We start from the raw sequence: 15,930 nt of genomic DNA, 5'->3' as shown, positions 1-15,930 counted from the left end.
AGACATATAACAGGACAGTTTCCTAAACCTCTCCTTAACATGCCTCCTAACAGACTCAGTACAGTGTTTCTACTTATAAGGAAAAAGCATGCTGGTTTTTTCCTACTAATGATAAAATTTTCAGATTCTTGCTCAGTCAATATTGCAAGCATACCCCATTATAAGAAGCCCAGTCAGTAATTACAGCAATAATCAATAAACTAACCAACTATTTGCAGTCCATAGTTAATTTATTAGTTTTCCCAGTGAAGAACCCAACAATCTAAACTGTTAAGTGGCTCTAAATTCAATTAGGACACTGCTTAGTGTGTCCTCAGTTATGCCTTCTTTTGATTATTTCTTGTTTCTATGACGTTGACCTCTTAGGATACATACAACTGCTCCAGAGTCAAAAGCAGCATAAAAAGCAAATCTATTTTGAATACCAAATTAATATCTGCATTTACTTACCTGGTTCCAGATCCCCCACTTCTCAAATAACTCCCCACACGCCTGCCTTGAGGGGCTACAATGTGCACATGCTCTTCCTTGAATGTCTCTGGACCAAGGATTCACATATGGTAATGGATTGGTTAGATGATGAGAAAGAAAAATCACAGTGAAGTCTTCCACTGAAAAGGTCAACAGGGAACAACCTTGGGGCCTGTTTATGGGCTAATATTATTGGATAGATGTATTTATTAATGATTTGGAAGTGAAAAAGACAGTAAGTTGGCCATGTTTAACGATAACACTGTTTGTTTTGGATAAGAAAACCATAAAGGGTGTTAGGGAGCTCCAGATGGTCTTAATAAAGGTTTGGGAAGCCAATGGCAGATGAACTTCAACTTGGATAAGTTTAAGGTAATGTGTGTTGGCAGAAGGGGTTTAAATTTGTATTCAGCAATGGGTCCAAAGTTTGTAGGATCCTCCTGGCTGATGCTTTCAGAGTCATCACCATGGTTAGCTTGGGACAGTGTCTACACTGACCTTGCATCTGATTTCTAGGCTGCAACAATTCTGTTATACCTCTAAAGGAGAAGTTTAAATACAGTAGTTCCCCCTTATCCATGGTTTTGCTTTCCATGGCTTCAGTTACCCGTGGTCAAAGGCAGTCTGGAAACAAATGGTTCTCCTTCTGACATGTCAATAGTAGGTCAATAGTAGCCTAACACCAGGTCACAATGCCTATGTCACTCAACTCACTTCATCTCTTACAGGCATTTTATCAGCTTTCAGCATCACAAGATGGGTGGGTATAGTACAATAAAGAATTTTGAGAGAGAGAGACACCACATTCACATTATTCTCACTGTAGTATACTGTTATAATTGTTCTATCTTATTATCGGTCATCATTGTTAATCACCTGCTGTGCCTAATTTATAAGTAAAACTTTATCACAGGTATGTATGTATAGGAAAACACATGGCATATATAGGGCTCAGGCATGCACTAGGGAGAATCCTAGAATTTATTCCCCAGAGGAAATGGGGGACTGCTGCAGTACCTTCAGGGAACCTGTCACTTAAATAAAATAGGACCCTCAGGCCATGCAGACAGCAGGCCAAATGTGACATTCTCTTTCACTCTATTTAGCCATTCCAAATAGTGCTTGATAAAGATCCAACCTACCACTCAACTTCTACTAAAAAATGAATAAATGAAAAGGCGGTGAGGAAAGAGTAAAGAACATATAAGTAGTAGAGAAACATATATATGGAAAGAAGCAACTCTATTTGAAATTTTCTATTATTTCAATTTATGCCTTTTTGGACATATTTCCTAGATTGATAATTTGCTGAATTTCTCAAACTTTACTGTAAGGCAGTGTATTTACATTCACCTTTCAGATATATGTAGAAAATACCCCTCTCATTTTCAGTAAGACCAGCCTATGAGAACAGAGGTTTAGTAAGAGCTGCCAACAAGTCCTAACAACTTGGTCTTGCTCCACAGCAAGCCACCTGCCGGAGGTCCAACATTCCCCTGCAGCCCGCATCTCCTCTGAAGACAAGCTCCTAGCCATCATCCCTCTGGGGCTAACTGAGGTACCACATGGTTCTGTTGCCTCATGCCAACTGCCTCCACGTAGGACCCCAGAGGAACCAGCCTCGAGGCTACACTGAGTCCTTCACAGAGATGGAGCTGAACCAGAAGTATGGTCATGTTAACGACAGAATCCTGGTGATGCAAAGCACCCTACAGCACCCCGGTGTCCCCTGCCTGAGGCCTGCTTGTGCTTGCCTTTCCTTTTGCTTCCAGCAGCCACAACATAAACGCCCTGCTCTGATGCAAGCTTCTATATGCTTCTGCTCCTCGCAAGCGAAGATGCCCGAAGATATCTCATAATGGGGGCTACCGACACAGCTACCGCATTTCTGTCACTATTTGATGGGCATCCAAATGTCCCAGGCAGCACAAAGAAGGGAGTTAAAATAACCTACCTCTGAAAAAAAAGGTTTTATTCTTTGACTAGGATGGGAAAAAAACCCAAAAACTTTACTTACAGCTTAGAGCATGTTGTTATTTGAGTAAAAAAAGAGAGCATGAGAGAGATTTCCAAAACCATTTATTTCATTCGGTTCACCTCTCCTTGTGCCATTTCCCCACCTTGCGAGGAGAACATTCTGCATTATCAGCTGTTCAACTGAACTGCACTGAGCTGATGTTGCCGCCCAAGTTCAAAGTAGAACCTATTTAATATGGAGCATATTTAAAAGCACCATGTGGAAAATGAGCTCCAATCTCCTGCTCTTTGAAGAAAACTTTCTAATAGCAAAGGCGTTGGTGCCATTAAATGTTCAGCTCTACGGTGGGCAACAAATTCTGTGGTAAAACTCAGTCTTGTAGATAAGGACAAAAATCTTCACCATTTCAAAGCCCAGGGCACTCATTCAGGTAAGCAGCTGACTCTCAGTTTTGGCTCAGGTGATGATCTCTGGGTACTGAGATCTGGCCCAGCATCACGCTCCACACTTATCTTGGAGTCTGCTAGAGATTCTCTCCTTCTCCTTCTCCCTTTGGCCCTCCCCTAACTCACAGGCTCTCTGTTTCTTAAATAAATAAATTTAAAAATTTAAAAACCCATTTTACATTTTTTTAAAAGATTTTATTTATTTATTTGACAGGCAGAGATCACAAGTAGGCAGAGAGACAGGCAAAAAGAGAGAGAGGTGGAAGCAGGCTTCCTCCTGAGCAGAGAGCCTGATGCGGGGCTCGATCCCAGGACCCTGGGATCATGACCTGAGCTGAAGGCAGAGGCTTTAACCCACTGAGCCACCCAGGCGCCCCCCATTTTACATTCTTATTCACACTCAGGTACACTAACATTCTAACAAATGGCATTCCTTTTTGATATCAGGGAAAAGGTAGTATTTGCAAAGCTTCCTCAGCAGGACCTCAAGAGACGCCAAAACAAAACCATCATTTCAAACCACCAGAAGTAAAGAGACTTGGTGGGGGTGAAATGATGTGGGACCGCGCCCAGGCCTTCCCATCCATTGGCAACACGACCTCTAACTGAATCTGCCCTCTGAGGGCCTCAGTCTCCTTGTCTATAAAATGCAACAGCTGGACAAGACTTCTAAGGCTCCCTTCCAACTCTACTTGAGTAACTGTATGATTTTAGAGGCAATCTCCAGGTTATGTATACTATGACAAAGCTAATCATATCCCAATTTACAAGGTACTACAGAGGTCAAGGAGTATTTTCCCTCATGGTACCCAACATGTAAAAAGGTACACAATGGTCAAGTATACCAAAGGGAATACTTACACTCCACTAAAACACAAGGTCTCCACAATAATGGGAGGCATTACGGTTAAATTCATCCCATACTCTTCTGGCAATGTGCAAAAATGGTATAAAGGCAGAGAATGGGCAAAATGAAGAAAATTATTCTTGTTAATACTGTGCTCCACTCACATAGGCCTCTCAGTATCAAGAGAACCAGGTGTAATAAATCCTGTACTAGACATGGGATTTAGCAGAAAAAATTATGAATCCATTTACAAAAACAAGATGTACTGCTGAGTTTCTTAATGAAAGGTCACCCAAAAGCCGAGGTTAGCATTAAAATAACCCCTCCTATAACTGGGTCTCAGTGATAGATAAAGCTTCTGGTGAATCAATAACCACGGCCCAGCACTGCTGTTTGGTGCTGAAAGGAAATGAAGCCAGCACTGCCAGACAACGAACACAAAGAGACAGAAGGAGAAAAATGACACACCATCTTTAATTTTCCCAGAAAATGAGAGGGGGAAACAAGAACATCAACAGAAATGTAAACTATATTAAGGGAATATTTAACAGGGTCCTGTAAATAATTAGCAATGATCAGGTATTTAGTTTTCAGAATATGTAGGTTGGATGTACTTTTTCTTTCCTAATAAAGCATTTCAGATTCTAATTAAAAAAATACTTTATGAAGGAATTAAAAAGATACAATAGTGTCAGAGGAAAAGCCATGATCCCAGAAGTGGAATATTCTAACAACATAACTTACAAGAAACTACGCTATAAAAACAGATTGTTGATTAACACAAACTCATAACAAAACGCAGAGAGCGATCACAATGGTGCTGTAATAACACTTGGCTGCTGGATTCTCTCAATACATTAGATATCTCCTTGGAGACCAAATTATTTTACATTTTCTTAAAAGACAATTTATTATAGCTTTGTTTTCTTCTCATTATCTCTTAAAAATATATCTAATGAAGAAAGGAATACAACTTCTAAATAACTTACATAAAACGGTACTAATGTGTGACAACAGACTTTGGTTTAATATGTTGGTTATTATTTAACAGCACAGGACAACTTCTTGTCATGACAAATCCTTCCTACAATGCGATACTCCACGTGTCACATGTATCAAAAACCACTGTATGCCCTTGTTATGGCACACATAAAATTAACAGCCTAAGGCTGCTAGCAGTTTAAATAATTGATAAGTTTTCAATTAAAAAGGCAACATTTTCAGGTCTAATACAAGAATCTATTTAAATTACTGATAAAAACTTATGCTTCTGTTGGCCCAAAGCCAGAAAATGCTGGCATTCAAGGGGGAAAAAAGTAATTCTGCAAGTTCCAACTCAAACATTGCAAATTTTCTACCCAATTTTATGCAGAGACCAGGCTGTTTATTCATTTAACCTTTGTAATCAATGGAAAAGAATGATTACGGGATTTCCAGTAAAAGTGTCTCTAGTTTTGCTTTCCCTATATGGATTTTAAAGAAGTAATAAGGGGACTGTAAATTTACTAAATTTGCAGAAACTAATGAGAAACTCAGCTGCTTTTTACAGTAATACAGGGTTAACCTGTTATCAGTGTCTCATCTTTCCCACCCACCACCCAGATCCTGGATTCAAAAAGTTTTCAGTGAAAATGACCTAAAAATTAAAGACCATGCAGGTTTTTCGTAACAGATCAGCAACTGAAGGCTATCGATCAAAATCTACTGTGAGACTAAGTCCAAATGGTTCCCCTTATGGCAAAACTGGAACCCAGTGGAATTTTAATCATAAGAATCAAGACAGATCAGGGGTGCCTAGGTGGCTCAGTCAGATAGGCATCTACCTTTGGCTCAGGTCATGATCCCAAGGTCCTGGGATACAGCCCTGCTTAGTGGGGTGCCCCTCCTTGCTCAGCAGGGAGCCTGCTTCTTCCTCTCCCTCTGCCCCTCCCCCCATCCCGAACTCATGCTCTCTCTCTCTCAAATAAATAAAATAAAATGAAAATTTTAAAAAAAGAACCAAGACAGATCACAATGACATCCAACCAATTTTATGTGTAGTTTTCGAGAGTTTCCCCTACTCTTTATGTTTTAGTGTTTTTTTCAGAGCCTGACTCTAAACAAAGGGTATATGACAGTAGGACCATCTCAAGAGATAAAAGAGGAAAAATAAATCCACTTAGGCTCTAAATGACTTAAAGCTTGTTATCTCTCTTAGGGATATTTTCACTTAAAAAGATTTGCTCAAACATTCAGAATCAGAGTGATTGCAATCAGTTAAAATTCTTTGAGGACTTCAGGTTCCCATCTATAAATATTTAAGTGAATTAATGAGAAAGCCTGGACCTGATCAGCCAGACCACACAATGCATGGACCACTGCCAATTCATAGTAAAGGCTTCACCATCCATTGCAAATTGATAAAAGTAAAGAATACCAATTCACTATGTGGTACACATAGTGTGAAACTAATATAACATTATATGTCAGTTGTACTTAAAAATAAGGGGGAAGGGGCGCCTGGGTGGCTCAGTGGGTTAAGCCGCTGCTTTCAGCTCAGGTCATGATCTCAGGGTCCTGGGATCGAGTCCCGCATTGGGCTCTCTGCTCAGCAGGGAGGCTGCTTCCTCCCCTCTCTCTCTCTGCCTGCCTCTCTGCCTACTTGTGATCTATCTCTGTCAAATAAATAAATAAAATCTTAAAAAAAAAAAAAAAAAAATAAAATAAGGGGGAAAAAAGAATGTAGTGAGTTTTACATAAAACTAAATTTACTCACTTTTTTTTTTTTTTTTAATTTTTAAGTAGTTTTCACACCCAACCTGGGGCTTGAACCCACAATCCCAAGATCAAATGTTGCACACTCCACTGACTGAGCCAGCCAGGTACTCCTAAATCTACTCACTCTAATGGTCACCTTTACGTTTGAGATTATGTACTGCCCATCATTTTTAATCTTTAAATGACTCTCACTGTTTTTCTTTGTTAGTAAAATAATGGTTAACAATAACGAATTTTTATTATTTATTTATTTTATTAACGTATGTATTTGGCAAAAATAAAATGTTACAATGCCTATGTCCTCCAATCTAAAAGTGAAAATTGATTAATTCGTGAAATACACAGATTTGGGGATCAATGAGCTAGATGATTTCTTTTGAGACTAAAAAGTGGCCCTATCGAAATCTCAGAAACTTGTAAGTTTAAAGACAATTACGTAACTCTTAATGTGTTTTCTTTCCTACAACACAAAAATAAACAATACATTTGAGAAAATAAGCATCAATCATAAGGAATATATACTACAGATATCTCAACTAAGGTACTACACACACACAAATCATCCAGAATATAATAATGGTGACACACAGACAGTTCCCCACTAACGTGCAAGGAGGTAGATGGGAAAGAGCATAAAACACCCTTTATAGCCCCAGCTTTCACATCTGGAGAGGCTGCACTTCAACTCCACGCTCACACTCACACTAGCCCTAAGTCCTTGGCATATCTCCTAGCCACTGCTTCCTCATCTAAAACATGGGGATGATAGTATCTACCTCACCAAGTGATTATTAAAACCAAATAAAAATCAAATACCTTTTGTATCTAATATATATATATATATATATATGGCACTTGGAAATGATTATTAAACTCTGATGTATGCATAACATTTCTCAAAAAGGACAATTTGTCAGAACGTCCCAAAAGCACATGTTTGAAAGCACACCTTTGTGTTTGGCTATGTCAGAGACATGATAAAAGTACCAGAACGTCAGTAACATACTTTCCACAGCAGATGTGTGCTGAAAAACCAGAACCCATCTGTGTGTGTATGTGTATCTTCTAAAAATAAGCATGTCTCATTCTCAGGAGAGTTAGCTAATCTATCAATACTAGTGCTAGACCTTTCAGCAGACAATTCTCCTTTGCCTTTCAAGGTACTGATGAGCCCTGCTCTAAATTCTCAGTGCACAAAGACTCTCAAATAAGTTAATGGGAAGTCAATGGGAAATTGACTTTTCCTACTCTGTGCTGGTCTGAATGCAACGCTCTGTTAATCATGCCATCCTTCTTGTTCTCTTTCCTCCTACCCTAAATTAAAACTATTGGCGGAAAACCTTACAGATATTTTACAGTCTTCATTACAATGAAACAGTATTCTGGTAGAAGTTGAGGTCCATCAAAAATCTACAACCTCACTGTTGGCTAGGAATGGAGTCTCCTGGACAAGCAAGGGCCCTGATACCATCATTTCCACCTTTATACCACTTTGCCTTTGTCTAGAACTTTTCACTTTGCAAAGGTCTCTCACATCTATTATCCCATTTGATCATACAATGAACCTGTGCAGTAGAAAGGACGAGTATTATTACCCATAAGTGACAGATGTGGCAGCGGTAGCTAGAAAGGTTAAGTGCTCTGCCTAAGGCCGGCAAGCCAGAGAGCCGTGGTCCGATCTAAGTCCAGTGCTCTGGTGCTCTCTCTACCCGACCACTAGAAAAGGTTTTGTAAACAGATTACAAACTCGGATGAAAGAAAATAAAATGTGTAAGAGGAAATAACACAGTAAGAGGCCAGCACAAATCAGGGCTCAGGGAAGCTGTACCTCCTCATCACAGCTGGACTTGTCAGGCTTAGTATTAAAGTTTTAGGAGTGTACCCTTTTGTCTTCTCTACTTTTGTCTTTTATCTACTTCCGTCCCAGACAAACGCTAAGGCAAATTTCCACTGAAATTTGCAACACAAAAGAAAAGTCACTTCAGGATATATTCAAATCCCTCTGATTCAGTAAGTAACCCTGTAGTTCATTTCAGGGTGGAGAAAAAGAGAGGTGGTTAGTGCATAAAATAACACTTTAAAATCGTGTATCCATACTGAGCCTGCAGCTACATTTAACTACAGTCTGTTTGGAAGGGTGAAAGAGATCTCCAGTTGAAAGTAGATTTTGAAAAATTTTTTAGAGCCCAGGGGTTCATTTTTAATGAGCCGTTACTTTAAGTACTGCATAAAAAATACAGGAAATTGATAGTCCATTTAGTCTGCACCATACCTAATGCAAAAGTCATTAAGATGCATTATTCTTAATGTTCATGATATGATCAGTAAGTGTCTTTTTAAAAGAACGCCCTTAACTTTAACGTGTAAGGAAATCCTTAAAACCCTTATGCATCCTACAGAAGAATGTTATGGTAGCTGTGATTTACTTTTACATCTTCACTGTGCGAGAAAAAGCGCCCACGATTACATCAACACATTATAATATGACATTTACGTTCTCATCTTGTAATGTGACAATTTTATGACGACTTACATAGGACAGCATGGCCTTCATTTCTTCATCGCTCCTCACTGTAATTCGGTCACCATCTTCATCTTCATCTGTTTCAAAGGCAACAAAGTGTGAGTGGTGAGATTTGCAGTGTTTAAATGCACAAAACCACGTCAGCTGGGAATGTAACACAACTGCTTTTCACAATGTGAGAGCCAAATCTTCAAAACCATGTTTTTGAAGATATTGAGGTTATCGGTTTGTTTTGCTGGGGTTTTTTGTTGTTCAGAATATAAGCAGTCTCAGTAAAGAGCCAGAAATTTCCGGGACAGCTAAGAATTAAAATGCTGCTTACATCAAGCTTGACTTGTATCTAGGTTAACGTGTCACCGGAGTGTGAATAAAAAGGTTTGGTGTGAAGAATGTTGCACACTGAAGGAGGCCAGTCTTGTTCTACCCTGAGTGCTTCCTTCTTTCTCACACAGCACCCTGTCCCTTTTCTGTCCGGTCTTCCTTTCTCCCCGGCAAGCTCTCATGTGACAGTAGCGTGATAATATTGAACACAGACTACACAAAAAGCACCATGATTTGTGCTTCAGACACCACGTCTCCTTAAAAATTGCACAAGGATCCTATGATGTGGACAGTGTGACTGGATTACTACCATCCCCTTCCTATAGAAGAATAGGGAGCTTCTAGAAGGTTAACTTGCCAAGCAACTCTTAACACAGTTAACCCCATAACCCATTCTATCTGCTAGGTCACTTGCTCTTTCCAAACAGTTTCATTTCTGTGGGGTACTCTGACTATAACAGCCTTCAAATGGCTATTCATGTGATTTTGAAAAAATCTGATAGTCCCAAAATTGGAGGATAATTAGACTTTACAAAATACACAAGGAGAATATGTACATTTGAATAACTGCATCATCCCAAGCAGCCCACATCCAGAAACTTATTTCTATAATGCTTCTCCTGTTCAAAATAGTTTTGAAATACCTCTTTGAAAACTGCTTTAAGAACCCAAAGAGAGACCACGTGAAAATATGAGATCTTTTTATCCTTTTTAGAAAAAAAAAAAAAAAAATTTTTTTTGGAAGTAAACGTTATACCCAAAGTGGGGCTCGAACCAACAATGCAGAGATCAAGAGTCACATGTTCTACCAACTGAGCCAGCCAGGTAATGACCCTATCAGATCTCATTTTTAACCCAAACGGAACTGCTTGCCCGGTCGCTCACCTGTGCTATCTGCCAGGTATGACTTGGAATGACTTTTATTTCTAAATATTTAGTTAGCTCTTTTACACCTCTAAAAATAAAGATCTGTCAACAAAACAGCCTATATGATAGGTTCTAAATATATGGCTGAAAGAAAAATACCAAAAACATTTTGAGCATTTTGTAGCATTGTTGGAAGAATGCACCAACAATGTTCCCGGGGGCAACTTGGAAGGGGCAGGCTTGCTCTCAGCTGGTGCAGCTCTGATGTACTTGTTAAACAGCCAGTGCTGTTATTTTATTTATTTATTTATTTATTTGGTTTTGGTCACTCTTGAGTATCTCATTGCTGATTTGGTCAGATGCAGAGAACCAGATCCCAGGCCTGGAGAAGCAGACAAATCTCAAGTCATGCAGAGAACAAGCTTATATGACATGCTCTAGGGACTCTTACTGAAAATACAGGGGGAGTTCAGTCCAGCTCGTGGATCTTTGCCCACCACATCCCAGCAGTCCTCCCTCCCATCCAGCCGCGGTTCTGAAGATATCCCCCTGCTCAGTGGCCAGGCCATGGAAACCCTAGGAGGGAGCTTGTATTCTCTCCTAATTAGCCCATTGCAGAGCAAAATGCTACTTCCTTTTCCTCCCAGCAGCCAATAGCAATCTATCTGACAGCATGATAGAAACTAGCAGTTGAGCCAACCCTGCTCAGTGATCAAGCCAACTGCTTTCATTGGGGTTTCTCTCCAAAGCATTTGTTCCTGGATCCTGGATCGTGGTTCACTCCCAAAGAGTTCCTGAACTCAATGCAAATCAGTATCATCAAGTCACACCATTTAAATAGCTACATAAAAAAAGAGCTGTCCAGTGTCACTACTGTACTATTCTACTAAGAGCTGCTTGTTCTCAGTATAAAAGGCACATAGTGGTCATTTCCTGTAACAAACATTTAAAAAATAATAATAATAAAAACATTCTGCCTAAGAGGCAGAGGCCTATGAATATTACACATATAAGAAACTATATAGGAATTTAGCTCTTTCTTTCTGAGGTGCAGACACCATTAAAGCTAAATTGGAGAAGAAAAAGAAATACCATTCTAGTTTGGAAACAAAGGGGAGTTCCTACATAAGTTCTAGAAACCAGTATTTTCAAGGCTAAGTCAAAAATGTTTTCTTAGGAATACAGGAAACAAAGAAAAAGCTGATATAGTATAAAGAGATGTAATGTTACATATTGCCACACATGAAAACACTACACATTTTTGTTTTAAAAGCAAGTCAAATTCTCCATTTAGATGTGGGCTACAGGATTTGTTCTTGATGAAGTCCTGAACTTGGTAAAATTTCCAGCCTGAATAAAGCAGCTTTTTGTAACTCTCATTTCTACATCAGAACTAGTTACAGAGACGGTGGCTAAAGGAATTGTTTATATTCAAATTTCAATATATACAAGACCTCAAAAAGGTACCATTCACAAGGGATGAAGAAGTGTTTGGAGTATAATAAAACAGGTGAAAACTCTTTTTAGAATTTGTGAAGAGGAGCGTCTGGGTGGCTCAGTGGGTTAAAGCCTCTGCCTTCAGCTTGGGTCATGATCCCAGGGTCCTGGGATCTAGTCCCACATCGGGCTCTCTGCTCATCAGGGAGCCTGCTTCCTCCTTTCTCTCTGCTGCCTCTCTGCCTACTTGTGATCTCTGTCTGTCAAATAAATAAATAAAATCTTAAAAAAAAAAGAATTTGTGAAGAGAGGGCACAGATTCCAGAAAAATCATTTAATTCACAGTCTCTCTCAATCAGGAATAACACAACAAGAGTTCTCTAAGCTCTCAAAGCCAGAGCTTGAACCTTTATGGTTTCTTAAAACAGAAGATTCTGGAATTCCATGAAATCGCTGAGTGATTAGTTCAGGAAAATAAATAAATAAATAAATAAAACAAAACAAAAAACCTGTGAGGGAAGTCAGCTACCAGAATTTCTTGCCTAGCAATTTCATGAAGAGGAGTTATGAAACACTATAAGGACACTTGGCTCTAAGTGGACAGAAAACCAAGGCCAAAAGGCCCAAATACCCAACCTAGGGATAAAGTGTTGGTGCTGTTCCATAAGGCTTCTGACTCCAAAAGAAAGATTTCAGTTAACTTGAAGGAGGCATTCTAATAAAGCCTGGGGATAAAATCAGACTTACATGACATAGTGATTAATGGTTCTTATGGATTATTAAGGGACTCCATTTTATATAGGTATTGGTTTTCTGTGCAAATTGCTCTTTGGGTGACTGAGAGACTCTTCGGTATTTGTGATCAGTAGTTTTTTTTTGTTTGTTTGTTTGTTTGTTTTTAAAGATTTAATTTATTTATTTGACAGAGAGAAATCACAAGTAGATGGAGAGGCAGGCAGAGAGAGAGAGAGAGGTAAGCAGGCTCTCCGCTGAGCAGAGAGCCCGATGCGGGACTCAATCCCAGGACTCTGAGATCATGACCTGAGCCGAAGGCAGTGGCTTAACCCACTGAGCCACCCAGGCGCCCCTGTGATCAGTAGTTTTAATGAAGACTCCTGTTCTTGTCAAAGAGGAAACTGAGTTGGAAAAGTAATCCCACTTATAAGATTGATGATTCTGGCCAAAACACAAAACCCAAGCTATCTATCCCTGTGATGGCAGTCAAACCATTTACTTGCCTTGACACTTAAGTAAGAATACACTTGTCTGTAAAGACAATAAATTCCAAAGACATCCAGATGGCCAAGAGACGCATGAAAAATGCCCACTATCACTCACCATCAGGGAAATGCAAATCAAAACCACGATGTGTTATCTCCTCACACCTGTTAGAATGGCTATCACCAAAAAGACAAGAGACACCAACTGTTGGGAAGAAGGAGGAGAAAACGGAGCCCTTGTGCACCACTGGTGGGAATGTAAACTGGTGCAGCTACTGTGGAAAACAGTACAGAGGTTCTTCAAAAAAATTAAAATAGAACTATCGTGTGACCTAGCAATTCTATTTCTGGGCATCTATCCAAAGGAAACAAAATCACTCTCTTAAAGAGATACATGAACCTCTGTGCTCATTATGCAAAATAGTCAAGATATGGAAACTACTTAGGTGTCTACCAACAGATGAATGACTAAAGATGTGGTATACATATACAATGGAATATTACTTGGCCATGAAAAAGAAAGACACATGCCATTTGCAACAATTTAGATGAACCCTGTGAAGGGCATTATGCTAAGTAAAGTTAAGTTAGAAAAAGACAAATACTGTATGATACTGCTTATATGTGAAATTTTAAAAAGCCAAATTAAGGGCACCTGGGTGGTGCAGATGGCTAAGTGTCTGACTCTTGGTTTTGGCTAAAGTTGTGATCTCAGGGTCATGAGATCAAGCCCTGCATCAGGCTCTGTACTCAGTGCGCAGAATCTGCTCAGGACTCTCTCTCTCTCCATCTGCCTCTTCCCCCTCTAAAATAAATCAATCAATCTTTTTTTTTTTTTTTTTTTAAGCTAAACTTAGAAAAACAGAGTGTAATTATCAGGGGCTGGGGCAGGGGCAAATGGGGAACTTTTGCCAAAGGGTATGAATTTCTAGTTATAACAAGGTCTGGAGATCTAATGTAGAGCATGGTGATTATAACTAATAACACTGTAACATACTTTCTAAAAGATTTATTTATCTGTCTGAGAGAGAGAGAGAGAGCTTGCATTTGAGGGCAGAGAGTCTTAAGCAGACTCTGTGCTGAGCATGGAGCCCTTTGAGGGGGCTCAATCCCATGACCCCAAGATACGATCTGAGCTGAAACCAAGACTGAACACTTAAAGGCCTGTACTACCCAGGCACCCAACACTATGACATATATCTGAATGCTGCTGAAAGTAAATCTTAAATATTCTGACCACAAAAAAGAAATGGCAATTCTATAACAGGATAGAGATGTTAGCTAATGCTATGGTAGAAATCAGTTTGGAATATATAAGTGTATCAAATCAGCAGGTTGTATACCTCAAATTTACACAATGTTATATGTCAATTATATATCAATAAAGCTGTAAAAAAATATTTTAACATAAAAACAAAGGGGGGAACCTGGGTGGCTCAGTTGGTTGAGCATCCAAAGCTCGGTTTCAGCTTGGGTCATGATCCCAGGGTCGTGGGATCGAGCCCCAAGTCAGGATCCATACTCAGTGGGAAGTCTGGCTAAGATTCTCTCCCTCTCCCTTGATTCACTGGTGCTCTCCCTTCCTCTCTCTCAAATACATAAATAATCTTTAAAATAAAGACAACAAATTGACAGGTATTAGAAGTATTGAAGGATAAAGTAGGAAGACATACCAAGCAATTTGGTGTAACAGTAATTTAAAATAGTTCTCTGTTGAAAGCTGGACACACACAGCCCTTCCAGCTGACTCTGGTTATTTGCCTATCAAACTCTTAGCTATAATATGAACACTAAATGGAACTGCAGATCATAAAAACTTACTAAAGTGGCACAAAGAATTACAAGGTTATAAATATGTTGTTGAAGAACACTAGAAAGTAGTGGTACTAAGTAAAGAGAAGTAGAGAAAATAATTTGAACTTTTTGTCTTATACATAGAGGTTCTTTACCATCTGACCAAAAAAGCATTACTAGATATGACCAAGGCGGGGGGGGGGGGGGGGGGTATATGCAATAGATCTGATACACTGGTTCACAATGAGAATTCCAGACTTCTCTAGTTGCCTGGAGCACAGTAATATGATTTTCCAGCACATTAGGGAAGCAAAAGTAGAACCAGAAAGTCTATGTACTGGCTGGATTTTGTTAATGTCACTTAAAATGGAGGAAAAAATCCTAGCAAGATACCAAATAGAGTGCAGCAGATGGTAAACAAATATTATGAAGCAATCTTCACAAAATCTGCAGTGTGTCACAAATATACAAAATGGCAGAGTTTGGGAAAAGAGAATCATAACAGGCCATATGTTGTTAGCAATTTTATTTGAAGCAACATGCAATCCAGAAGAGAAACCAAGAGGAGGAACATAAAGGCCCAATAGAGGAGAGGCAGCCTCAGGTAAGGGGCGGTCAGAATGGCAAGCACAGAGCCTATCAAGGTAAACAGCAGGCAACCTGGCAGACGCCACGGAGCTCTCAGCCACAGAGCACCCACTGCAGTGACAGGGCTCAAATGGGCTTTGAGGAGAAACAACCCAGCTTCTGCAAAGAGCAACAGAAAGTTAAGGCAATATATTATATGTCATTTGTCACACTCCTTCAGTGCTAGGCGAGTCAATTAGAACTACAGCAAAGGCATTTTCCCAAGACAAGAGGAAAGAAATGCAAACACAACTGTGGAGGTTAGAAAAGACATTCAACAAGAAATTATCAGAAAGGTTGTCAAGTTTATAGAGCCTTTCTCAGGTATGACATCTAAGATGTGGACAGGACCAGAAGTCTCGGTTTCTATGGCCAAATCTTCTCGGCCATGAATTTTAATTTTGCTCCGTGTCCCTGCCTCCTGTTTCCTTCTTCACTTCTTTGCTCCCTTCTTCTCTCCAACAAATATGTCAATGGCCACTATAGCAGCCTTGCCCTCCTGAAGCTTACACTCCAGCTGAGACAGACTGAAGGGGATGAGGAGGTAAGCAGCACAGGTATCTGGGGAAAGGTGTTCCAGGCAGAAGGAAGAGCTAATGCAAAGGCTTTGGAGTAGAATACTTGGTATGTTCAAGAGATTG

General features: G+C 39.6%; 1 protein-coding gene across 3 annotated transcripts in view; it reads right to left on the bottom strand.

Annotated features, from left to right (window-relative positions):
* MAP2K5 (mitogen-activated protein kinase kinase 5) overlaps positions 1–15,930 on the bottom strand; it is a 266,485-nt gene that overhangs the window by 235,773 nt on the left and 14,782 nt on the right. For all 3 annotated transcript variants that reach the window (XM_059372347.1, XM_059372348.1, XM_059372346.1), the window contains exon 3: positions 9,033–9,100. In XM_059372347.1, coding sequence (XP_059228330.1) covers positions 9,033–9,100 — 68 coding nt within the window. The remainder of the gene's footprint in view (positions 1–9,032; positions 9,101–15,930) is intronic.

This window comes from Mustela nigripes, chromosome 13 (genome assembly GCF_022355385.1).
Source record: "Mustela nigripes isolate SB6536 chromosome 13, MUSNIG.SB6536, whole genome shotgun sequence".
NCBI classification, from domain to species: domain Eukaryota; kingdom Metazoa; phylum Chordata; class Mammalia; order Carnivora; family Mustelidae; genus Mustela; species Mustela nigripes.
This window is presented reverse-complemented; position numbering and strand designations above follow the sequence as displayed.